Source organism: Callorhinchus milii, unplaced genomic scaffold (genome assembly GCF_018977255.1).
Source record: "Callorhinchus milii isolate IMCB2004 unplaced genomic scaffold, IMCB_Cmil_1.0 Scaffold14, whole genome shotgun sequence".
Taxonomy (NCBI): Eukaryota; Metazoa; Chordata; class Chondrichthyes; order Chimaeriformes; family Callorhinchidae; genus Callorhinchus; species Callorhinchus milii.
This window is the reverse complement of record NW_024704755.1, coordinates 12,399,776-12,426,469: the sequence shown is the minus strand read 5'-3', so window position 1 is coordinate 12,426,469 and position 26,694 is coordinate 12,399,776. Positions and strand designations below refer to the sequence as shown.

At 39.2% G+C, this 26,694-nt stretch overlaps 1 protein-coding gene across 4 annotated transcripts; it reads right to left on the bottom strand.

Annotated features, from left to right (window-relative positions):
• Positions 1 to 1,767: 1,767 nt before the first annotated feature.
• On the bottom strand, positions 1,768 to 26,694 carry nutf2 (nuclear transport factor 2). 4 transcript variants are annotated; one of them, XM_042340177.1, is made up of 6 exons: positions 26,596 to 26,694; positions 16,359 to 16,479; positions 15,885 to 15,956; positions 13,237 to 13,335; positions 11,217 to 11,374; positions 5,312 to 5,367 (listed from the first exon to the last, which is right to left on the bottom strand). In XM_042340177.1, exons 2-5 carry the CDS (start codon positions 16,464 to 16,466, stop codon positions 11,261 to 11,263), a joined length of 393 nt encoding a protein of 130 aa, XP_042196111.1. In that variant the 5' UTR covers positions 16,467 to 16,479; positions 26,596 to 26,694; the 3' UTR covers positions 5,312 to 5,367; positions 11,217 to 11,260. The 4 variants fall into 4 exon arrangements, with proteins under 4 accessions (XP_042196110.1, XP_007887721.1, NP_001279769.1 ...); XM_042340176.1 differs by lacking the exons at positions 11,217 to 11,374; positions 26,596 to 26,694 and adding an exon at positions 26,355 to 26,431 and having other exon boundaries at positions 1,768 to 5,367; XM_007889530.2 differs by lacking the exons at positions 11,217 to 11,374; positions 26,596 to 26,694 and adding an exon at positions 25,524 to 25,725 and having other exon boundaries at positions 1,768 to 5,367.

The window sequence follows — 26,694 nt, the reverse complement described above, 5'->3', positions numbered from 1 at the left end:
GTATGTATCAACATGTACATACATACCATAATTCTTTTTCAACTGACGCAATAATAGGTACAAAGAAAAATTGGTTTGACAAAGTTTATTAAGGAAACCAAAAAACAATGGTTTGACACTGCAATGAAATCAATGCATACCAGTTATTATTGAAAGCAGAACTTTCTCTTCCCTAAAATAGACCATTTGAAATCAGATACTGCATACACAATGGGACCAAGGAAAGCAGCCTCAGCAATTTCAGATGACCCACAATTATATCTGAGACTTTAAGTATCCTGAAAGGAGCTACGTTCTTGCCAACACGGTAACCAACACTTCATGTAATGGAGAATTTTGTAAAAATCTGAATGCATATCTAAGAAAATATTTTTAGATTAAGAATAGTATTTTTTAAACAGCAATATCAAAGGCAAACCAGCACATTCTTATTATGGCACAACATAAGTAACATGTTTAAATCATTCCTAAACACAAGTAAGTCCTTTCACACAAATTCACAGTAAAACAGGTGTAGCCTGCACAGGTGCTTCACATAGTTACCAAGAACTTTGCAGAAGGCAGCTTGTTGAATTTCATCCATTTGAATGGCAATGACAACTTAAGTCACCCAACTATCCATTCTTATGTCTGATTTTGTAAGGGTCTTGAGTTAAATAGTTTGTTAATTATGTAACAAATAACTTTTTTGTATTCTTTTGAGTTTTGAGCATTAAACAGTTGAAAATTATGTTTTTCAATCCGTTTGATATAATGCAATTTACAATTCTGGAAATGTACCCTCATAAATCGATAATTCTGATGACTGGTATGTGTAACCATCAGCGATTCACACAAAGTTAAATGCATGTACATTTGACAGTTAATTTACTGTGACCACTGTGGTCACATGCTAACATTAGTTGAAATATTCACTCTAGTTGAGTTACTATTTTTGTGTGATCATAAAAGCAAAAGACTCTTCTGATTGCTTGTTGATGGACTGAAGTGCCAAAAGACCTGAAAGGAAACATAGCTTATGCCGGGGGAGTTTAACAAACTAACCACCACCCCCAAGGGTGTTAAAAAGAATTTCATAAACCATGATCCGAATACTGATTTAACCTGCATCTAAGAAACAACTAATGTTAAGTTGTTAAATCTCTTCAACGTAGCATTGAAGAACAGGAGCAATAGTGTTCTAGTCGGACACTTAAAACTGCCAGGTCTCATCTGTGGGGAATCAGGTGGCTGTGCATTGGGACCTCACTACAAGAATAATGTAAGAATTTTATATTTTAATGCAGCGTAGATACTGTTGCACAAAAGCATCTCTTCAGCCAATCATGGAGTAACTTTGGTTCTGGTCATGGAGAAATCAGTGAGCCAGGACTTCCATTCCCTCCTGGCTGAAGATTCTAGGTGGAGATGGGTTGAAATTGTTGTGCGCACAAAAATACAGAGGGTAAGCAAAACTGCCTGATTTGACCTCCCCACCCTCTTCCCTACCACCAACCCCTGGACAAAAAACAAAATCCCTGAAACAAGAGAAAGGATTATTCCAAGAACATGTGTATATAAAAATAACAGAAATGCAAAGGCTGAATTACCATTTTCAACGTAAACTAGTTTTAGGAACAGGAGTAGGCCATTCAACCCCTCGAGCCTGTTCCGCCATTCTATTAGATCATGGCTGATCTGTACCCCAACTCCATTTACCCACCTTTGCTCGATATCCCTCGTTACCCTTACCTAACAAAATTCTATCGACCTCAGTCTTGAAAATTTTAATTGATCCAGCATCCATAATAGTTTTGTTGCAAATAAATGTATAAATATCATAAACTGAATTATGTCCATTGATCTACACTTCGAAAGTAAACAAGGTGTTTTCTGTGAACCTTTCAAGCAGCTACACCACAGCATAACAAGTGCATTATATTACACAATGATAATTTAAGATGTTACATACAACAGCAAATATTTAAAAAATAGGCTATGAAATCATTAATGTTGCAAAACAACTAGCTCCTTTGGTAAATGTGGGTGTACATGACAACACTGGCGCATGTGCCTTTTTAATGTAAAAAGGAGCATTTTGGTTTACACAAGAAACGCTTGAAATTTAAATGGTATGATATAGTATTAGTCAAATCGCATTTCCCCAAGGTTCAAGCTGGCAGTTTCTGCAAACACTATGTGGTGAATTTCTCCAACTTCCAAAACAATAATCTTTCAATTAAAAAATTGCAATCCTCAACTGAAGATTTGATAATTGATGCACTTTCTTCACCAAAAAAGTGTCATTTTAAACACACACAAATAAATTTGAAGTAACACAACTGAATCGATGAAGGGCTCTACTACAACTCCAATGTAAAGCCAAAGTGATATTTAAGTTAACGCAAGGCACTTTGAGGCATGAAATTTCACTTAGTCTTAGCCCGTGAGACCATTTTGTCTTAAAAGTTTAAAGTTGCAGATGTTTGTAAAAATGTTCAAGTCTTAATTTAGGAGTTTTCTGCAATTACACATTAAAAACTTTTCAAATTAATAATGAACTTAAAATTGCTCTACAATTCTGCGTTCTTAAATTTGAAAGCAAAAAGGTCTTGTAGGCCATATCTAGGTGGATCTTCAGGCCTCTAGAGTTCCAGTTCCCTTTTGAACGGATGCACGTCTCATCAGCTTGGGATGTGGATGGACTGGATATTGTGAGAAAAGGTTTCTTTTTTGCTCTACACGTAATGGGTCCACGAGCTGAACGTTTTGGGATATCCAATTTAGACCTAAGTGTTTGGTGCACTTCCTTATACTGTACTTCATTATGCAAAATATGCAACATCAATGTTTAAAACACATACACGTAGATGGAAACATTAGATGGTCTCTATCTTGTGCCTAGTTAAAAACAACTGCATTCTATAACTGCCATTACATATTGCAAGACAGTGATACATCTTACATGGTTTATACTTTGCAGTGATATTGCAAACATTAGCATCTTGAACTGCACAAGCATGATAAAGGTTTTGACCCCAAACATTTTGAATTCAATACCCTAATTTCAAAGCAAAATTGACACTGTCTCAACTCCTAATTTCCCTGCATTTGCATTTTTTTTTTAATCTTAATGTTTTGTTTCCTTATATTTCAGTTGCAGTCAGTGACAGCAAGAGGTGCATCTTGCTGCACTTCACACTTTACTAGGGATTAATTAGTCCTTTGAGCTCTGAGAGGGGTTACTGAGGCCAATATAAAGCAGTAATCCCATTTGAAGAGAAATCACGAAACCCTGTTTCAAAATTAAATGATTTTTTCAACCTATTTAGATTAAATTCAGTTCACACGTACAGCTCCCAACACACCGAGGATGTATAAAAAACAGTAAAACTAAAAATGTCTTTTAATATAAAATAAAACTTGGCCGAACGACATGGTGTACCCTAGTTTGAACAATGGTTCACTCACTAAGTAAGCTGATCTCAGCCAGGGCAGGACTGAAGCACTTCAACTGTCTCTAGGCCAGGAAGCACAATATCAGTCATGGATTCTACTCTCGAAAGCTATCAAGTCATTTGCTGTCATATAGAGTTCTGTGTGAATATGTGTATGCGCGTGTAAATAAAGGATGTTACGTTCATGTCAGAAGAACATAAACAATACAGAATGCCTGTGGATGCTCACATGGTCAACACTCAGTGAAGAACGAGCCAGATGGGCTGGAGGTGAGATCTCACCATGACTTACAACCCAAGAAAACAAACCCTGCACTTATACTGTTCTCCAAATACCTGTGGAGCAAATATCAAATGAAGCAAATCCAGCATCCTTGATAAGGAAAACGGGACGAGTACCAACAATGGATTAGTATGGCTCATTTCTTCTCTGGCAGACTGGAAAACCACTGTTCCTAGAAGCAGCTTTGAACAAACCCGATCAGTTAGGATGAATCATACTAATATTAAATTTGTCCAGTGCCGATTGCATTTCTACTAGCAATGACTGCATTTTACATTAAAATACAGTACCGGTGCCAAGATATAATTTAATAATAATAGCTGGACAACATTTTTTTTAATGCAGAGTTACCAATTTTACAAAAGGCTAAAGTTGATCTAGTAGACCAATGGATACAGCACAGATTTTTCAGTATTGTGGTCATAAACTCGACATGCTCAGAGTAACAGAGCTTTTGAATCACAGTCACTGAGTTTCCAGGAATAAAAAACCAATAGTCTTCCCCTTGACCCGCTTTGAGTGCAAGCACCAACAAATCACATTACAGAAACACCACCAGTCATGGAGCAGACCACACCAGGCTGATTCACTTCCCAGCTGAAGAAGTCACACACAGCGGCAAGAGCCATTTATTTTGGGGAAACGGGATGAGAACGTCACATTGAAAGAGAAAAACAATTTAAAGTACAATGAGAAAGCATCCAGGACAAGTCCCACCAAATATTCCAAGCACTTGCCTATTTTACTGAAACTTTCAAATTTGAAAAGTTTGAGCACTAGGACTCTTCAACTAGGACAGTGGATAAAATTGCAACTAAGTTAATATGACATGCACAGCTGTAAAAGGCTGAAAGTTGTTTTAAAGCCTTGATTTGTTCTTCTGTTCTCCAAGGATCAGGTAAATGTGTTGTTTAGTAAAACTGAAAGTTAGTTCATGATACACAAGTCAGATCTGAATGGTTCTGTTCAGGTTCACTTGAGTTTTGATTCAAGCAACCTCAACCTCCATATCAGCACAGACAATTCCCAACAGCAATGTGCCCTCAGATAGGTCAAACAAATGGGGGGGGGGGGGGAAGGGAGAAGAAAAAGAGACCTTAAAACCAACCAGCAAACCAAATGAAACCATTTCCATCTTAAGAAAAGTTCATGGTTTATTGTATAATGCGTCAACAAAAGGTATGAACAAATCAAAAGGTTGGACTCTACAGGTAGCTGCTGTTATTCATTTTGGTTCTTTGGATTGCTATAGCAACTTACCAGTACATAGGGAAAAAAAGTGTGGTATGACTTATCTTCTAAGGCATGCTGGTACAACACACACTAGGGTACTGTCTTTCCCATGTCAGCTAAAACTAACGTCTTTCCAAACATCATGCACAAATAGTTAAATTCAAACAAACTGTGATTAGAAACTACGCAGGTTGCAAATTTTACTGTTTGTACACCCTTGTGTATGATATTTGGAATCCAGTTACTGTGATTAATAGCAGACGAGAAGAGTGGATGTAGCGATCGGCTTAGGCGGTAGTCTCAGCCAAAGTTATGCAGTGCTAGCCTGAAGACATCGTTGGTGCAGACCCAAGAGTCATCAATATTTTTCAGTAGAAATATCTGGTGAAATCCCATAATTGGATCATCATCGGCCTGAAAGCACAATAAGAAAATTATTAGGTGGATTACGTTTCTGAGAACAAACATCTGGTTTGCTCCTTTCCCGCAGCACAGGACAACAGCCCACTGTTTAAAAAGCAAATAGTTAAAAACAGTACCAGTGCATTTGCTCGAAGTAAATTACAACCGGTTAGTAAAACCCAAGGGCTACTTTTTCACTGTTTAGCATATAGGCAGCAGCAGAATTCACCCCACAACGGACTGAAATACTTTGGTCACAGAGCATTCAAAATGTCAGGCTATGGCACGAGTCTCTGGACTACGCTTATTGAATGACCATTTTCTTTGAAAAACATCACAAATTACAAGTTCACAAGTACAGAGTGCAACAGGCATTACTTTAAAATTGTTACTAAATATATTTGTAGTTGAATTGAACACTGACTAACTGCACTCAGAATTAGTACCTCCTTTGTACAAAACCATTGTCAAAAAACACTCCTGACTTCTAATGCTGTGACATTTTGCTTCAGCAAGCAGTATCTTGTCTATGAAAGGGGTCCACTGTCAATCAAATCTGAATAGCGGTAATGAAGTACAATGCAACATTAAAAATGGTGGATCATGCAACTTTTATTCAAAGCAACAGCATTTAATATAACAAATGCAGCAAAAACCACAAATTAAAACAATTGTTTGATATCAAACATTTTAAATGAAAGATTTTAAATGTTCGTTTCTGCTTTGTTCAGACACCAACCCCTCAGCAAAAATAGACCATATTTAATCCCAGAGGATCAGAAACCATGATATTTGTTTTTTTCTTTAATGCTTTTACACATTTCAGAATTCATAATGTAGTGAAGGACAAGGAGTGAATCAGCGATAAACGAGTACATTAAATGCAGAATCAGGTGCTTTGTGCCTTCCACATCTTGGAAAGTAGCCAGTGAAGTTTCTGAGGCTGTCATATACCTCATTACTCAAAGATAAACATGTATGGAACTAATTTGGACAAGGGAAACATTCCCACCTACACCAAGTAAACACACGAGTGACTCTAAGGGAAGCGCTGTCCAGCCCTAGTTGGCTCATCTGATTGTGCAAGTAAGATCATTCATCACTGCCAGCTCTGACTCGATCTAAACTTGTGAAACGTTTCCCAAATTCTCCATCAATGGCAGCAGTGTCTGATGCCCTCCAATAGGTCAAACAAATGGGAGGGTGGGAGTTGGGAGATGGGGGGGCGGGGGAGTAAAGAGACCTGAAAATCCACAAAATTGTGCCTTCAGAATGCCTTCCGTTCTTTAGGGCGATAAAGGTTACCATATTTAACACGTTAGTGATAAATTCACAAGCATGCTGGATCCTGTCAAGTAATTAAAAATGCTTTCACAAGAGTGTACTTTTCTATTTATCCAATGCACAAGGAATTTAAATTCTGCTTGGCCTCCTTTCCTCACATCTTCTCCCAAATACAGCGACTCATATTAGGTATAATGCCATAGACAGCAGCCGTGTTCCTGTGCAGAGCCATTCCTTCATGCACCAGACTGAAAAGCGAGCATCAGTGAGACAGGGAACCTGGGCACATCACAACCAAATCCGACTACACACTCGTCCCTTTCCAGCCTAGGAAAGACCAAGGCCAACTGTATCAGCTATATCCAGTCTGCTGAGAAAGTACTGTTCAACAAAGATTCCAAGCAGAGCATTTCCTCACTGATAGAAATCACTTTTTTTTAATTAAATGTTTAAATGTACGGAAAAGCAAATGGTTATTCTGGTGGAGGGTGAATACTGCTGTTGTATCCTGTAATTATGCAGACTAACTATGCTGTAACTGCACAACCGATAATGAGTTAATTCAATGGGTTGATAGGATCAATCGATACTATAAACCGAACAAAATTACACTGCAATCTCTCCACGACTGACCTTTTCACAACAGGCGTTTTACCTCCAAAAGTATATTCAATAGTCTAGCTGCAAGCTAACCAAAGTCCTATACAGATTCAACATCACCTGCTTAGAAATCATTAACTGGACACCTACAATTTAAGAATATTTGTGTTGTTTTAATTGGAATTCTAACCTTGATGAAAGGAGCCTGAATGGCCAGATGCCTGAAGTAATAATTTGCTTGTGCTGAGGTATTTGCACATTATGCTTTGCTTTGAGAGACAAGTGAAAGAAAAGTTATCAGAAAAACAGAAAGGTAGAAAGATAGCAGCAGTAAATCGTACAAAATACTCAGCATATCATTATTCGCATGTCTGAATCAGCAGATCACAGAGGAAAAAAAAATTTTTTCCAACCCTTCTCTTGTGAAGGCCCTGACTCATACTTGGGAATAAGTTCACCCTCCATTACCTTGGCTAAATGTGCAAGTCCAGGCAATAAATATATTTCGGCCAAAAAATATACAATCAATTCACTTTAGAGTATATTCTGTGAAGCGCTTTGAGACGTCTCGAAGATGTGATAAGGCATGATATCAAACGCAAGGATTATTATTATCAGAAATGAAGGCAGGCTATTTGACTCTGAGCGGGTCCCTGTTGAGCACTATACTCACCCAAATTCACACCTGGTTACTTTCCAGGGAGGCAGGTCACTGGCATTGAGCAGCAAATCACGAGTAGGACCCCAGCTGACCTGTCCCCGCACCAGCCCAGAGTCACTGAGGTCATATAGAGTGCTGTAACTGCTACCCTAGCTGAAATCAGCTAACTCAGCACAAATTGGAAATCAAACCTGCTAATGCACGACTCAGCTTTACACAGGGCAGTGGCATGTGGAACCATAGGGGCATAACGACTGGCTTTGCTGTATTTTCATTAAATGAATTAGACCAGATAGACAGAAGATTACGTTTCTATACTAATACCATCCCAGTTATAGATTTACTATTGAAACCATATAAGTGTCACCTTGCTATAAATAGCACAATTGTTCATTTAAAAAAAACTTACTAGAATCCTGGAAACTGAGTTGTGCTGTTACCATAGATTAAATAGATGGCAGCTAATGCTATGCTAGTTTAGCTCTGACTTGATGCACTTGTAATGATTAGTTGCAGTATTATCTTTTCACACGTAAATATAGTTAAAGTTGATGTTAGGAGCACTACATACTTTTCTCCACTCATTTGTATATAAAGAGCTGCGCTAATACTTAAAAAGGTACACCTACCCCTACCCAAGCAAGATTTTACATTTCTTTGAGAGCTTAATGTAAATTTACATTCACTGCAGGAGAGGAAAGTCGAAGCACCATCTTACTATCCATAATTCCTCAGTTTCAGCTGGTGTTTTGCACCTAGATATCAGAGGCTCACCATCTAAAAATTCCTATAAATGTGAATGGCACCAGGATCTGAGAGAACCTGCTGCATTCATTGCATTGTCCTGATTGAAGCCTCACTCTTTCCCCCTAGAATCGGTTTACCTGTGGTCAGAGTTGTGAAACTGCTGGTGGAGAGAGTAACACAAGAAAACAATAAAGAAAATAAAAGACATGATAAGTTTGAGGCAAAACAAATAAGTATATTCTAACTAAAGAAGATGAGAGAAAAAGAAAATTTAAAAAGTAGAAGCAAGTACAAGATCAGAAACGCACAATAAAGAGAGGACCTGAGTAGAAAAGATTGTCAAAATTGCTACTAACATCTGTTTATGAACTAGCTTTAGATAGGAAAATTATGGTCTTCTGCACGTGTCAGGATTGCTTTTGGTATCAATGAACATTCAGTGTTGCAGATTAAGGACAAATGATGAATAAAGAATGTTTAGGAGTTATAGCAATTAAAATGAACAAAGGCTTTTTACAGCACCTTAACTTCAAAAGAACTTACCCTAGTAATTTCTACTGCACATTTCAAAGATCTTTCAAGAGTTTTATTTTTAATTTGCTAAACTTAAAAACATACATATTAGTGCAAATACATGAAAAACAGCTCGTCACGTAAGAATGCAAAACTGAATCATTCAAAAATTGATATCCAATTTGTGCATTGCAGAATCTTCATTCAACAACCCAATAGAGAGGTTGGATTTTCTAGCTTTCCATGGTGGTAAGATGACAAAGATAAGCTACCAAACTCAGCTGAAAACTACAATCAGAATCAGTATTTCTAGTATACTGTGAGATGCCATGGCTATAGGAAAATGCTGCATAATCCAGCTAACTAAACTCTTTATACTTAAAGGCAACTTTATTTCCCATATTTTGCGCCTATTTTGTTCCATCGAACTGGTCTTTCCACCATATCTCCACTGCATGACTTGTTTCGTCCAAGAAAGCAGGGTAATGTAAGCTGCACCTGGGATATCAACTATTAGCTATATCTGCTCCTTTCTTTACAGCGAGAGTGAATTACAACAATACATTTATATAAGGCCTTTCGGTCAGAAGGATGTCCCAAGCCGCTGGATAGTCAAGCTGGGGTGGGGGTGAGACGAGTAAGGTTGACCAAAGAGGAAGGTCTGAGGTGGACCTTGAAGGAGGCGAGGGAAGGGGTAAGTCAAAAGGACTCCAAATTGGAAGAACAATAGAGTCGATGTATGCGATTTAAATGAAAAAAATCAGACTCGACATTCAGGCAGTAAACTACTCTACTAAATGCCCAGATGGTAAACTGAATTTCAGAAATATTATGAATGCACCAATTCAGAAAGCTGTGGGTTTAAATCCCATTGGAGAGTTTGAGCTCATGGTCCAGGCTGATACTCCAGTGCAGGATTGAGGGTGCGCCACAGTCGGAAGTTCTCCAGATGAGAAGCTAAACCAAGGTCCCGTCCGCCTGCTCAGGTGGACTATTCAAAAAGACAAGGGAGTTTCTTGACAAGGGAGTTTCTCTGCAGCCACTACACTTTACAGATATCTATTTGAAGCACTTTAAGATGTTTCTTTAAGGTGTTACATCAAGTGCATGGATTATTATCCATTGTTTCTTCAAGAAGTCCTCCACCCACCTCTTATCATGTCCACAAATATTTTGAGCCAAAACAATTGATTTTGTGCACTGAACATCTCTGATGCATTTAGCTCATGACCATTTGATTGTGAAGCCAATGCCATTACTGTTATACTGCAAGGTCATTGTCTTCCCTACATATTTTAAAAGTTTTGTAACAACTTACTGCTCATTCAGTCAAGATAAAACTGCTGAAAATGCAAAACTGATGTTTTTGATACTTAATGTGCTCCAGGCGACAAACAGTTTCTACATTTGACTCAAATATCTTCCTATCCTGGAAAGCCAAGTGTACAAAGAAAAAAATTGCTGGAAAAGTTAACAGCAGAATTTTAGATAAGGATAGAATAGCACACTACTGGCAGCAGCACTGTGCTTTAAAAATCAGATCAGTCAACCAATTAAATGACTTGAAAATTGGGTTTCTTTGAAAAAATGTATTAGTAACAAATCGATAAATCATCTCAGAACACCTTTTCAGAGTCCTTTTCCTCACCATATCTCTGCTCGTTAAACCAAAGGTGGCTTTAATACAACTTGATTGTCCCAGTCTAATGATACATTAAACAGCTAACAGTCAGAAAGACTGACAGACAGGTTGTATAGAATGTAACTGAATGACTTCTGTTTACCAAACGTTGTCGCTCAATTGGAAATTGCACTGGTATTAAATTGGAACAATATATAACATCGCCAAAATCTTGTGATTTGCACTGTTTAAGTGTGAATGATATTGGAGTCTTTCTATTCGCAGATATGGGACAAATTTTTTAAATTAATTCTATTCAGTCCAGTATTCACAAAAAACAAAGCCCACACAAGCTAACAGCCAGCACATGCTGCAGTTTCCCGCGTAGACCACACACACATGCAGAACAATTTTGGCAACAAATGCAATGCTTACTGGGGGGAAGAAAGGAAGACAGATTGTGGGAGAGAGGTGTTGATTTATTGAAAGTTGTGAAGTGCTAGCCTGAAGACGTCATTGGTGCACACCCAGGCATCACTAAGACACTTCAACAAAAATGTTTGATGGAAGCCTATAACTTGGTCGTCGTCTGCCTGAGCAGAAGAATGAAATAAAAAAAAGTTACCAAGTGGAAGTTTGATTCATTTTGTGCTGGTCTTTTGAAATTCCATTTATTACCACGTCTCAGATTTTTATTGCAGTAATAACTATCAAGCATGTTTTGCTCTTGATGCCTTCCAATGTAAATGCCAAAAATGTTTAACAAACTATAGCAGAAGAGAAAACCTCAAAAGAAAAAACACTTTGATGTTCTTCGAATCACCTCAAAATCAGAAACTGTTCAAATTCATTTATTCACTCTAAACGGAGGTAATTCAGCCCATACACCATCTTGGACACAGCAATACAACCTGGCAGGGTTTCTCAATGATCAATTGTTCCTACTGTACTCTACATTTTCCCTTCTAACATAGTATGCACCCATCACTAGCTTGGCCCACTTCAACTTAATAATAAATTAAAAGGCAAGTTGAAATTTCAGCTGTGGAGCTGACCCAGTGAGACCGTCCAGTGCAATAGATTCATTCAATCTACCATTGCATATTTAGCATACAGCAAGCCCAGATTACAGCACTGGCATAAACCTTGACACCAATATAGTACACCAAAAAATGAAAGAAACAACTAAAGTAAAAATGCTATTATAAAAGTGAATGTTCAAAATTATCCTAACTGCATGGCTTGCTATACTTTTACTCAAGTACTAAGTACTAAATCATTATAAAAACAATGAGACAAACAATCTGTCTCTTATTGTGCCATTTCCATTACTGAAATGGAGAGCTCCATCGACTTGGAAAATAAATTGTAAGATGGTGGATATAACCAATTAAACAGCTACAGACCTACTTATGCCCACTTTTATTAGAGTTGACATCTGTTTTCCCCACCCACCACCCTATAAGTGCAAGCTGCTGCTGTTTAGATTCCCTACATCGATTCATTAATAAGGCACCAAAATCGTTCAAAGGCCTTTGCTATGATCAGAGTGTAAATGACTACTAACTGTTTCAACAATCTTCCTCCTGCTTAAAGGCACCTTATATCTTTATCTACTCTCTCCCCCTATCATGGCTTTACAACATGGCAAACTGCCCTATCACTGTAATACCCAAAGCTACCAACCTCACCCATACATGAATAAGGCCAGAAATTCCTTACAAATTAATGATTTTTGAAACCAGATGCCCATCCACGTGCGCATCACAAATTATTCCTGATCTTTAACATTTTGTACTTTGAAATGCAGACTGCACAAGAGAATATTAAAGAGCTGAAAGTTAAATATTTTAAAATAACAAATCTTTTACTTCCTCTGCCTTGTATAGATGCATTGAAGTTGCCGTCAAACTTTAATAATGATTTCACTCTAGTTCTAGGTTATAGAGAGGTGTTGCAGCATAGTTCTGTGGAATGGACATCACTGGGAGACGCTTCAACAAAAAGACGGGAGGAAAATGATGAGCTCTTTCATCAGACAGAGGTTTAGGAGCCTCCATACTTTCTCACTTGGGTAGTAGGAAGGCAGGATAATAGCTTAGAAATGCATCTAAAAAAAACCTTTTCAGTGACCCCTTCACCAACAAAGAATCAAATAAACCATCAGTGGCTGGATATGATAGACTTTTCTTAAAACAGAAAAATGAGATGTGGAACACTTGGAATTCAAAAGTGATCAACCTACATCAACTGAGGCTCCCTGGATATCTTGCTGCTGTTTTTGGCATTTTTACAAAAGTTGTTTTTTGTGTAACTATGCAAGTGTACACAGGATCATTTCTACAAAATGTTCCTTAGGCATTTTCTTTATATTAAAAGCATTGGATTAAACATGAAACCCCCCCACAGCTTAAAGTTGAATAAAAGTTGAGCCCAGTAACTAAATCAATCTTACCTTAAGTTGCCCTACTACCATACTCAGAATGCAGCTGTCTGGTGTGGGTTGATGGTCTTGTGCAGTTATGATGTGTTGTATTTTTCTAAATGGAAGGCCCTGTTTTAAACAAAAATATTATTAGGATCAAATTAATCTTTAAAAACTGATCAATAGAAACTGGTAAGACTGTATAATATGCAAACCAAACATCAGGTCTGACAGTTCTACTCTTGCAAAAATAACTTGTGTTTCTCACATTTCTTGCTGAAAGTTAATTCAGTTCAGAGACAGCTGTGGAGCAATATTATATTCGATTCTGGAATATTTGCTCACTGTCCATATAATTCACTCACTGCACTTTACAGTATACACTGTGAAGTGCTTTGAGACGTCTTGATGATGTGATAAGGCACTGTATCAAATGCAAGCATTATTATTATCCTATGAAACACAATGTATCAAATTATTATAATATGACCTCTGCATAAATAAAAGTGGAAGCATAAAAGGAGCATTTGTTGAGGCACCAATTCCTTGTACGTTCTTCAGGAATTTACTCAATAGGAATAGATAAAACTATTTAGCTTATTAGAAATAAGGTGTTCCCAATTAAAGGCTTCTACTGCATTTTCTGGTAAATGCTACTGTATTGAATACCTAAACCGTAACTGAGTGCATAACTCATGCACTCGGTTAGGGTTGAAGGCTTAATGCTAAGGTGTACTTTCATTATTTTAACAGAGAACGCGCAAATCTCTGCAATTGGTCCACTTTATAGAAAGTCAATTTACAATCTTGTACTAAGGCAGGGATTCTAAACATAGGGTTGTCATGTTGCTACATTCATGCACATTTAAAAGTATGAAAGGTTTTCAAAGACAACTTGTTTTGCCACTTGTGAGAAAGCAACTGCTACAATGCAGGCATTCAATGACATTGGTGAAACCCACAAATCTTGCATGTCATTATGCCTTCAACCAGAAATCTGCTAAAGTAGTTGCATTCCCCGGGCATGAGTCAACCATGGGCAAAGAGCAGAGACTTTCCCAAGCCTTCACCACTGCTACTCTACACCAGCTGCTAATATATTGTATGACAGTGAACCAGACGTATGCACCCTTCCACTAAATTGGGAAGCTACTTACTTTCACAAAGCAATGGTTGGAATTCAATGGCATATGAATCGAATCTGTGATACATTCTAGAGTACTCATCAGCCCAATTCTTAAAGGAGCCAACTACTGCGTATAGTATTTCACAATGGTTATATGTCATATACTGTACAGTTAAATAATGTACTTTAAGATCAACATAAAATGTTGTACTTAAGATTATTGTTAAAGATTACTAAATGCCCTTTTACTTATTTGATGTAGCACCTTATCACATCTTTGATACGTCTCAAAGCCCTTCACAGAATATACTGTAAAGTGATTTTATCTGTATATTGTGTGGCAGCCAATTGCGCACAGCTGTGACTCACAAATAGTCATGAACTGAAATGACCAATTTTATCATTATGATTATTTTTGAAGGAATTATTACCCCCAGTAAAGCGATCCGCCAATCAACTAACAACCAGGTTCCTACTTACTGCTACGTAAACAGAGACATATGGAGTAAGGAAACTTGCCCAACATTTCGTTCTACTGGGAATCAAACCCAGGTCTCTCGTTTGCAAGGCGAGTGCTCTACCCAATGAGCTATAGGACTCCACAAGGACTCCACAGGATATAGTGCTTCGAAATGTTTCAAAGCGCTGCACTGGTTTTTACTGTATAGTGTGTTTTTGTCGCTGAACACAGAAGCCAATTTGTACACAGGAAATGTCCCACATTTGGCAGCTATTAAGTGAACAAGTAATTATATCTAGGGAATTCTGGTTAGGACACTGGGGGAGTACCCCTATTAGGGCCATGGGATCTTTAACATACATTTGAATGGATAGATGGGACCTCAGTTTACTTCTCATCCAAAGGGCAATACTTCCGACAACCTTTCAACAACACGTTTTGCCCACAATGTACAGTCAATTTACTTGACAGTATATTCCATGAAGCGCTTTGAGACATCTCGAAGACGTGATAAGGAGCTATATCAAATGCAAGGATCATCATTATTATACAAACTTAATGCTTTAATTCATTAAATGTAACTGAAGTCATTATTACATAATCTGAAAAATTATACTGAGGTGGTGTCATATATAATTCTAGGTTATTCAAATTGACAAGTACTTTAATTAATTAAAAATCATATGGAACTGATGAAATACTACTTAGATTCAAGTCAATAAAGAAAAATGGTGATACTGTCACTTCAGAAGTTAACCCAAAATAAAGAAAACATCACTGTCTGGGCAGATCTCAGTCACATTAGGTAAATATTCTCAGGTCCCTAGTTCACTGCTAGGTAACTGAATCTAATTAAACTGTTGTATCTATTTACACAAGTCTTTTCAAAATGAATGAAGCCAAACTTCAAAGAAAGTGATAAACTTAATTCAAACAGACTAAACTTTAATTCATAAGTACCTATAATTTGAAATGAGTATGGAATGGTTGGGTTTAACAAGATGTATAATACTGATTTCATTCAAAGTTTACAGGTGTTCAAATCTGAATCTATTCTTTGTCAAAACATTTAACTTGCATAGAAATACTTACATTTATTTTATCCACAATAGCAGCTTTACCTTGGAACTGCTGTCCTTCCCAAGTAAGGCATGATGCATCAATCTGAAACAAAGACACACTGTTAATCTCAGGTCATAAAATAGAATCCACGTAACAGATTAAAAGAAAACAATTGCTCTGAAGGTACAAAGATCATAAAAAAACTTCAAACAATTAGTTTAATTGTAAAGATGCTAGATTTACTTCATGCCTGGGTATGAAGCTGATCAGAACCACTTGATTAGATCAGTGGCCTCCCCCAACACGAAAATAAAAGATAATGCACTTTTTTTAAAAAAAATAAGCTTACTCCAGCAAGTTAGTCCCTTAGTGCAGCCCACACAACTTTTGAAAAATCACACAATTATTCAGTTTCAAAATTTATTGCAAACAGTTCATTTTACCACATGCTAAAGAAAACGTAACTTCAGTTGAGTGCATAGATAGCACTCAGTCTATACTTACATATATTAATCCTAGCTGACTCCTTTCTGTGTCAAATATTTGATAGTAATGTTGCACAAAGCTGGATCCAATCTGCTCCCATAGAGGCTTGTCACACATTTTGATCATTTGGCCACAGGCACTAAAAACATACCAGAATAAAGACAGTATTCCATAAATTTGATATTAAATTCCCCACCTTGCAAACAATTTTCTACTGTTTAGTAACCAATCCAAGTTACTGCTGCATTCGCGTCTTTTAGACAGAAATAGGACTCGACTTGTTTTTCACAGCTGCAATCATTGTCATGATCACCTGTCAGAGTAGACTGAGAAAAGCTATAAAACTATATCAGTCTTTCTTTCCTCCAGTAATTCACAACTTGCTCAATGAGGATAGGCGATTCAAACCCCAGTCAAGGACAGCATCTGAACCCATGATTCTCTGTGGGGGAGTTAAAAGCTAGATGCAGAGCCATCCTCAACTTAATACTCAGAATAAAAAATAAAAATTAGCTGTCAGAGATGAAAATTCCTGAGAGATTCTCATGTGTTTACCAAACAGGGATCACTTTGACGACATTGCAGTGTTGTTTCCTCAAAAAAAAACTGAAAAAAACACTAATTGGTCATTTTCAATGCATGACTGTTTGTGGGACATTGCTGTGGGCGATTGGCTGCCGCGTTCATCCACAAATATACAGTCAATTCACTTTACAGTATGTTCTGTGAAGCGCTTTAGAAGACATGAAAAGCGCTATATCAAATGCAAGGATTATTATTATTAAATGAGACTTGTAAATTATGCTTATATCCATTTTTGTCTACAATTACTACACTTTACAGTGAAACAATGTAAATTGAAGCACTTTGATAAATTCATCTGACGTGAAAGGCACTTTATCAAATGCAAGGATTATTAAGAGATTGGAGCAGGCTCTTTCAGACAATCTGGTGCATCTTACACAAACACAACTATATCAAATTGCTGAACCTTTAATGCACAGCTGTACAGGTGCACAGAAAAATTGCCTGCATATCAAATCACCGTTCTACTGTATTCTGCTCTCTGGAAACATGAATGGAGAAGATGAAAAATCAACACTACCCCCTATTCACATGACACAATTTATAGCAGTACAAAGATGACAATCCAAGGAATAGCTATTTATGCCGCTTGAATGCTGGCATGAGGGAGTAACATTACAATACGAGTTACATTTATATAGCACCTTTTACATCGGGAAGATGTCTCAAGTGCTCCAAGATACTACCCCATGTGAAGGATATTATATAAACGCAGGTTTATGTTGCTGAGTACAATTGTAGAGGACTGACAATCTCCTCAGGATGTCCTAACTTTCCAAACTTGAAAAGCATTATAAATTGGTTGCCACGTTTCGCCCACAATATACAGTTAATTCACTTTACAATCTATTCTGCGAACCACTTTGAGACATCTCAAAAGCTTGATAAGGTGCTATATCAAATCCAAGGATTATTATTATTTCATAAATTTCAAATTGTTTGTTTGTTGTTGACACTGATGGCTGGGCACCCGAGCTAGGGGTGAGAACCAAAGGGTGTGTGGAGGAGAATGATTACCAGAAGTGCGGTCAAAGAGGTACTTATTCAGATGTGCTCTGAATGAGGGGAAGGAGTAAGAGAGTCAGACCATGATGGAGTTCGAGAGCGCATGGCAGAATGCCTGCACAGTGATGGCGGGGCAGATAAAGCATGGGACATGAAGTAGTCCAGTGCTCGCTGAGCAAAGAAAGCAGCTGGGTCAATCAGGGGTGAAGGACATCACATAGGTAGGGGGGAGCAAGATTGTGGAGGGATTTAGAGGCAAGACAGAGAATCTTGAATTGAATCCACTGGGGACAGGAAGCAAGTTGAGCCGAACGGGAATAGGTAGAAGAGGATACAGACTGGATAAGCTGCAGTCTATGTAGGAAGAACCGGAGAGTCCAGCGAGTAGGGTGAAGTGGCAAGTCCATTGTCAAGCCCAGACACAATGAAAGCAACATGATATTGCTTCAGAGTGCAATACATAATGTTCTCACTACACATACTTTTTTTTGTGTTAACTGGAATCAAAGACAACACTATTAGACTAAATTATACTTCTTAAAGCACAGGATCAAATTTGGCTACAATACCCCCTGTGGTCACATATCCTGCTGACAAGTTTCACGGGTAAATAACAGGCAAACTACATGAGGTGCTGGAAGATGCCCAGCTCCAGTAAAACACTCTCTCAATAACAGGAAAGAGAAGTTATTTTAATTGCATTCAATTTGAACAGGTAAGCAAATTGATGGGGAAATTTTTTTAAAAAAACTTGTACTCTTTCCAAATGGTGTCCTAACCCATTGAGGAGTTTTTTTTCTTCCAGTTATACAGTATTTTCAGTTTACACAATGAGAAGCCAGTTCTGAAAAAGCGAAAAATCCCTGCTTGAGTTAAGTTTTTTTTAAAAAAAAGAAAATTTGTAAATGCAATATATTTAAGACCGAGCTTTTATAGTTTTTAAATAAATAGTACCTAAATAAAATGGAATCAAATCTCCCCACAAGGCACATTCTAACTGCATCATAATAATTCGGTCACTAAATCCATGACTATTTGTGGGACACTGCTGTGTGTAATTAGCTGCTGCATTTCACCCACAAAATATACAGTCAATTCACTTTACAGTATATTCTGTGAAGCCCTTTCAGATGTCTCGAAGACATAAGGCACTATATCAAATGAAAGGATTATTATTATTTCAACTGGTCCCACTTCTTGGCTACATAACCAGAGTTTTCATCGACCATGTCAAAGTGACTGCGCTAAATATGTTTGAAATTTATTAACGTTTAATTATACTGGTGGTTGAATCACAAAATTAGGTATTTGGCATTGCAGGAAAAGCTAAATGGATCGTTTAAGACCTCATTCCAAAGCAATACCATTTACTAAAATAGATCTATGCAATTAACAAAAGCAATCAAATGGAATTGGTCATTTTCTTTTGGGGGGTGGGGGGGGAGTTAAAATGCAACTAAAAGACGATTTTAACATCACTTGGAAAGTTCCAAAACACGACCATCCAAACAATAAAGTCTTGTAAGTTTCATGCCCACAGAAGAATAGTAGAATTTCAAAAATCTGCTCAATTCTTGTGAATATTCTAGAAAAGCTACATTGGAGAATCAAATGTTTCTCCACTTTCCTTACACAAAACAAATGTTATCCAGCTCAAGCATTCTCAAATCAGGTACAGCACAGCCAGATCCTGAATAAATCCACTCTGCCCTAAAATTATTATTTAATCTCAGCCAGCAACACCTATAGCAAAAATGTAAATGTTTCCCACTCTTACACCAGGCGATTTTTATGGTGTGCATGAAGATTATCATTTAGCCAAACAATAGGAAGATTGTGTTGTGCCCCTCAGGAACTAAGCTGTGCCGTCTTTCTGTCTGGGCTGAACCCGATCATAGGTCACAAGAGTGAATTAAATCAACGTTTTTGTTTAAATCAATGTTAGACGCCCAGTGCTCTTCCCTGACTCTGCCCTGTGCCTCATGGTACTTTTCATAAAGAAATTAATTTGTAGGTTTGACCATATAAAGTTTGGTTATCTTGGGGCCTTCACATGGGTTCTAACGAAATCACTTTGTTATACACACTTTTTCCAGCCAAGAAGACTCAGAAAACAAATTTCTCCCCATATTGCAGCCACTCAGTCCCATTCCCTTAGAAATAATTTCACAACACTGAACACTCTCAATATGATCAAAGCAATTTATGGGATTAAATTGTTTTACCTGACAAAACCATCTTTATTCAAGTCAATTTCACCTTAAAGGACTGCATTCTAGTCAACCTTATTCAAAATACAATAGCTACCAAAATACTCCTCTCTAAGCATCATCACTGCAAGTCAAAATACTGGACCACAAAGTCATTTCAATGATTACTGTTGGGGTAGGGGAAGGAAAGGAAGAAGATTATGAAGCTAATATAAAAAGAAATCAAGGAGATAGACCCACTTCACTATGTGATCAGTAAAGACGGTCAACGCTGTCAAGTGCCCTGTGGCAGTAAGGACAATTGATGCATCGTGCAACTGCTGTTCTGACTGGAATCAGTTTATTTATACCTATATCTTTCTGATGCATGCACGAGGGTGTCAGGTGAAGACAGAATTAAGGGTGTCTCTGATCCCATGGTAGAAGACCTGCCAACATGAAGAATGGCCACTTGAGGATCAGAGTACTATAGAACCCATGGAATTACAGTACAGTATATCCTACTACCTTAAGGAAACAAGAGAACATTTGCAAAATGGCAAATCAAATGGTCCTTCGTATTTCTGTAAATACAGATTACAAAGCACAAGTATCAATACAAAGACTGATTCGCACCAGACCATTGAGGAGCTTTTCCGATACTGGCAAAAATAAAACTCCATTGCTGCTAAGAGAGATGGCTACTTTACACGGCATAATAACTGCAAAAATGATTCACTAAACATAAAAATTTACATCAGTTACAGTCTGCAATGATCTAATCTTGCTAAATCATTATCCATGTTTATGAGACATTACAGCTGTCATCAGGCTCAAATATTCAGATGGGCAGGAGTACTGTAACACAGTCTTTTCATGCCTCACTCAAATAATGATAAAACTAGAGCTCATTAATGTTAACAGATACTACAGCACTGAATATTGCAAAGATGTGTGGCCATCAGCACAAAGTTGCATCAAACGAAAGCAAATTAAATGTCTACATGAAAGCAGCCTAAATGTCTGAATGGTGTCAAACAAAAATTCCTTAAAAATCCTAAGATGTCTGCAAACAAACAGGATCCTGGAACCTTCCAGTTTGGGCTCTTATCTACCCTCGACAAAACATGTACTGTCAATCATCAACACACACGTTCCTGACAGACACACAAATAAGCTTCTTATGGACTAGTTTTGAATAGACCAAAGCAGCATAATGACCATATCAACGACAACAACAAATTCAACTGTAACATTGATTACTGTATATTGTAAAAAAAAGTCCTTACCAAGAGATCACAGAACAAAAACAAAGATCAAAATAAACCAAGAAGGGACCATTAAAAAAAAGGTGGAACAAAGTATTGGGAAAGATACAACAGTTAAAGAACATTACAATCTACTGAACTCCATTCCGAATCACAATAGCCTTTGGAAAGAGGGAATGCAAGAGAAACGATCATGTTATGTTACGTGGAACAAGATTAGAATAAGTTTACAACTAAACTTTCAGCTTCAGAATTCCAAGCATGAGCAATGGATTGGAATGTGTGATTTAATATTAGTACAACAACAACAACAACAAGATTCCATTTATAGAGCGCCTTTCACGTCGGGAGGACGTCCCAAGGCGCTGGACAGTTGGGTCAGGACCCGAGCAGGGGGGAAATGGTCAGGGTGAGGGGAGAGAAGGGAGGAAGCGAGGAGGGGGTAGAGAGTCGAGAGGGGAGCTGAACGCAGTCAAAGAGAAAGGTCTTGAGACCGGCCTTGAAGGAGGAAAGGGAGGAAGCGGCGAAGGCACTGGGGGATGGAGTTCCAGAGCCTCGGGGCTGAGAGGTTGAAGGCCCGGCCACCGATGGTAGGGCGGTTGGGGCGGGGGATGTGGAGCAGACCGGAGCCAGAGGAATGGAGGGTACGGGCAGGTAGGTAGGGGGATAGTAGGTCGGAGAGGTAGGAGGGAGCGAGGCCATGAATGGCCTTGTAGGTGAGGATGAGGATCTTGAAATCGATCTTCTGGGGGATGGGGAGCCAGTGGAGGCGAGCGAGGGTGGGAGTGATGTGGCCCCGAAGCCTGGTGCGGGACAGTACACAAGCTGCAGAGTTCTGAATGACCTGCAGTGTGGAGGGAGGTGCCGGGAAGGCCGACGAGGAGAGAGTTCCCATAGTCCAGCCTTGAGGTGATAAAGGCGTGGACCAGAGTTTCAGCAGCTTGTGGTAGTGCCGTAGTCTGGCGACATTCCAGAGGTGATGGAAGGCGGTGCCAGTATTGTAAATCACTTACTGATATATACAGACGAACCAAAGTCTGGATGCAAAACAGAACGCTGGGGTGGGAAGAGGGGGGGGGGGTTAGAGAGACCAGCCATGACTTATTATCATCATCAACTGGCCCTGCAGAACGCCATACGGCCATTATTTGACCAACAAAATCAAACCTGGTGCTTTATTGACTATATCCTTTATTCCCTGAAAACTGACACTTTTTCCCTTTTAGATCGGTCATCATGGAGTATCAAGTGAAGTGTTTTCAAAGACCGAATCATAACCCCATTTGAAAATTGTTATAAACCACTGGTTCCTACAGGTCAGAATTAATTCTGATCTCCTGCAACACGAGTTAATTCCTGTCTGTGTTAATTCCAATTTTGACTGCATGCACTCCTCCCATCAAGGTTAGTATGAACTCCAAATTTGGGCATTGGATTTACTTTTGTACCCACCAAGGGAGGGTAAGATAAGTAGGCAATGCGGCCACAAGCTCGTTCCGCCAGTTTGTCAAAACTTGAGGCAGCATTGCGCAGGCACATGATAATAATAATCCTTAATAATCCTTGCATTTGATATAGCGCTTTTCACGTCAGGAGGACGTCCAAAAGCGCTTCACAGAACACACTATAAAGTGAATTGACTGTATATTTGTGGGCGAACGCGGCAGCCAATTGCGCACAGCAGTGTCCCACAAACAGTCGTGGATTGAAAATGAACAATTTATTTTTTGTTTTGAAGGGATTATTATTAGGCGTGAAGGAAAATTGATAGGCAAATTCAACAACAACTTGCATTTATAGAGGGTCCTTCATGCGGGATAGGGCCTCTGAGCGATTAAATGATAAGGAGGAATTAATAATAATAATCCTTCCATTTGATATAGCGCCTTTTCACGTCTTCCACAATTGCACACAGTAACGTCCCACAAACAGTTCTGGAATAAGTGACCACACATTTTTTTAAGGGCATTATTATCCCCGGAAAAGCGATTCGCCAATCAACTAACGACCGGGTTCCTACTTACTGCTAGGTAAACAGAGGCGTGTGGAGTAAGGAAAATTACCCAACACTCTGCCCAACCGGGAATCGAACCCAAGTCTCTCGCTTGCGAGGCGAGTGCTCTAACCAATAAGCTACAGGACTCCATAATTCCTCCTTGGACCCGATATCTTTGCCTTATTTTAAATTAAAAATTGTCGCAGAACGCAAATTATCCACTATATTTTTGTCTCGTCAATCTATATAAGGTATTTACTGCATTTAATTTTTTTCCATCACTGTTTTTTGACTAGTGTATTCCCCACAGAAACAAAGCTACATATTTCCGAGTGTTAAATGTGGATCTATAGGTGTTCACATGGTGGAGACACTGATGTTGAGCAATAAATCCACAGCGAGGCCTAAGGAGCCTCAATACAGTATGCACTTTTTGGGGGCAACGTCATGTGTTAGTGAGCACTCTGTGCTACAGGTAACTGGTCTGGGTCAGGAAGGCTTAAAATGATCATTTTACAAGTTTCTCTTTGCCTCAAGTTGGGGTTTGGTATAGGCTACTCTGACAATGGAGGCCTAGAAATTTTCTGTAGGCTCCAGGACCAATTAGCACAAGAATTCATTGTTAAAGCAGAAAATGTCACTGCTTTGCGCTTCTGAAAATAGTGACTCATGCAAATGCCACAATTAATTATAAAGCAATTATACTTTCAGAAAAGCACTTATTGTATTTCCCTTTATTTTGCCCCTCAATTTTTTTTGATCTATGGTGGATTTGAACTATAACCGTAGGATCTACTATGCAGACCCAATTCCAAGCAAAAGAATGTGCTTTTATTTTTATGTACATGGCTGGTATTGATTATCCACTGGGTGTCCCATTACAGCATAGCTTTGAGATGCAAAACAACTCTCAGGTTTATCAGCAAAAAAGGCAAAACAGAAAGAAATGTAATGGAAACCACAAAAAATTAGGAATTTCTGGGTGGAGGTAATTAAAAGCACTCAATACCTTAAAAAATGCTTAGAAACTAAGATTATCAGTTTTTATACTATAAACAAAAAACACAGTACCCAAATAGAAGATATTAACAAACTCTCGCTATCTTATATTTTTAAACAAGATCTTCACAAAAATTCCATTTAGATTTAAAAGTACTTTTATAGCACCTTATCACATCAAAATATATTTCACAGGTAATCACTGTCATATATTTTTGTGGAAACAAGGTGCCCACAAATAGTAATGAGGTGAATAACGAATCCATGTGGAGGATTAAGAGATTCAGAGAAGTTTCCTTCTCTTTTCAAATCGTACCTTGAAACATTCAACATCGACCTGAACAGGGGAATGAATAAACCTGTGTTTAATAAAAGACTGCACTTTCAAAACAGCAGAGCTCCCTCAGTATTAAACGTTTACCTCAAACAACAAGCTCAAGTCTCCATTGTGGTGCTTGAACCCACAACTTTGTGGTTCAGAGGCAAAAAAGGTCCCAACTGAGCAAAGCAGATACAAAAGTAACAAATGAATTGAGAAAATACTGGATAAATAAATGCAATAAGCATACCAAGAGGAAGAAACAAGGCATCCATCGCTTCATGAAACAGATCTTTTCATTCAAATAAAAATAAGACATTTATTATAATGACAGAAAGTTGTTCTGATGGAGTTTTTTTGGGTTTTTTTTTTTACGCACAGCCCAAAAATAAAATCTTGTGAAAAGTTAAGTCTTTTGACTACTCTACCTGCGCCCCATAAAATATCTACCCCATCCATTACTTTGCTGAGTATGATACTCCGTAATAAAGGGTGGAAATCCACTAAATACTTCTGAACTTTCAGTATATACCCTAATTAAATGGCTCCATAATCAAAACAATGTATTGCCACAGTAACTTTTCTTAATACACACACACATATATATATGTGTATGGGTACTCCTGAGAATTTCTTAAACGCCAAGAGAACAGATCAGCTGTCTGCTAAATGGCAGCCAAGTTGCTTCGGTATTCAGTACCTGTCCGGGGGAGAAACAGAGACAGACCGTAACGCTATCAGCACGACCTCTCCTTTCACTTTCCTTCGTGTGTCGACAGTATTCGGAGCCCCCACCCCACGACCCCCTTCAGCTGCATTTACCGATTATCTTTTAACAGCAGAGTTCACCGTTCGTTCTCGCATTTGACAAAAGCTCATCATCACATCAGGGTCGTCGCAAAGGGCTTCAGCGGAACGTACTGTAAAAGTGAATGTGCCTGTGTGTCGTGTGGGTGAACGCGGCACAGCAACGTCCCACAAAGTGATCCAATTTTGTCTTGAGGGTATTGCTGACCAGGACAGGGAGAGGTGGGGGAGGGGGGGTGTGAGTGAGTGAGAGAGAGAGAGAGAGAGAGAGACAGAAACTCCCTCCTCTTTTCGAATAGTGAGTGTCATGGGATCTTTAAAACGCATGTGTACCTGAACAGGCGGAGAGAGAGAGGGAGAGGGGAGAGAGAGAGAGAGAGAGAGGGAGGGGTGGGGGAACCTCGGTTTAACAACAATTATGGGAGCGGAGAGGAGGATAAGAGTGGGGGAAAAAGGGTATCAGGGCGGCTTCCCAAGTCTGCTTTATTATGAACGTAAAAGTGAGGGAGGGAGGGAGGGGGTGAGAGTCAGAGAGAGGGAGGGGGAGGGGAGTCCGAGAACCTGGCGTTGAAACAGCGTCCGACTGGCGGCGACTTTTAAAAGCTCGCAGCCATTTCGCGCCGAGGCGGGAGAGGAGGGAGGGAGAGAGAGAGAGAGTCCGCGCTGTGTTCGGAGGGAGGCGGCCGTGCGGCCTGGGCGGCGCTGAGGCCTCTCTCTCTCTCTCGCGCGCGCTCTCTCTCTCTCTCTCTCTCTCTGAGCTCCGGTTACTACGACAACGGACAGACAAGACAGTCCGAACCCATTCTCCCCGCTGCAGCGGGGACTAGGCCGTGGCCTCCACCTTACCGCTAAAGTCCGTGCCTTCCCTCCATTCTCCTCACTCACTCAAACACACACACACACACACAATACAGCTCCCGCCGCCGCCGCTCTCCTCTCCTCCCTCCCTCCCTCCCGCCCCCCGAGCGCACAACACTCGCTCCTCCTCGTCAAACGCCACCGCTTCCAGCTCGCCTCTTCCAACCCCCCGCCCGCCCGCTTCCCTCCCTCCCTCAGCCCGAGCTCCGGTATGACCGGGGAAACTCACCGAACGGCCCAAACGCGAGCGGCTGACAGTATCTGGCAGTTAACGCGACTGGGGGCCCCGCCCAGCTGGGAGGGTGGCGGCAAGCGCCCGGCTCCGCGC

What these genes read in the sequence shown, in the direction of transcription:
- nutf2 (XM_042340177.1), bottom strand. Translation starts at nt 16,466, where the DNA reads ATGATCAAAATGTGTGACAAGCCTCTATGGGAGCAGATTGGATCCAGC. An exon ending in GTCAGCTAGGATTAATATAT is followed by an intron (nt 15,957 to 16,358) that starts GTAAGTATAGAC and finishes TCTTTGTTTCAG; the next exon opens with ATTGATGCATCATGCCTTAC. An exon ending in CTATTGTGGATAAAATAAAT is followed by an intron (nt 13,336 to 15,884) that starts GTAAGTATTTCT and finishes TGTTTAAAACAG; the next exon opens with GGCCTTCCATTTAGAAAAAT.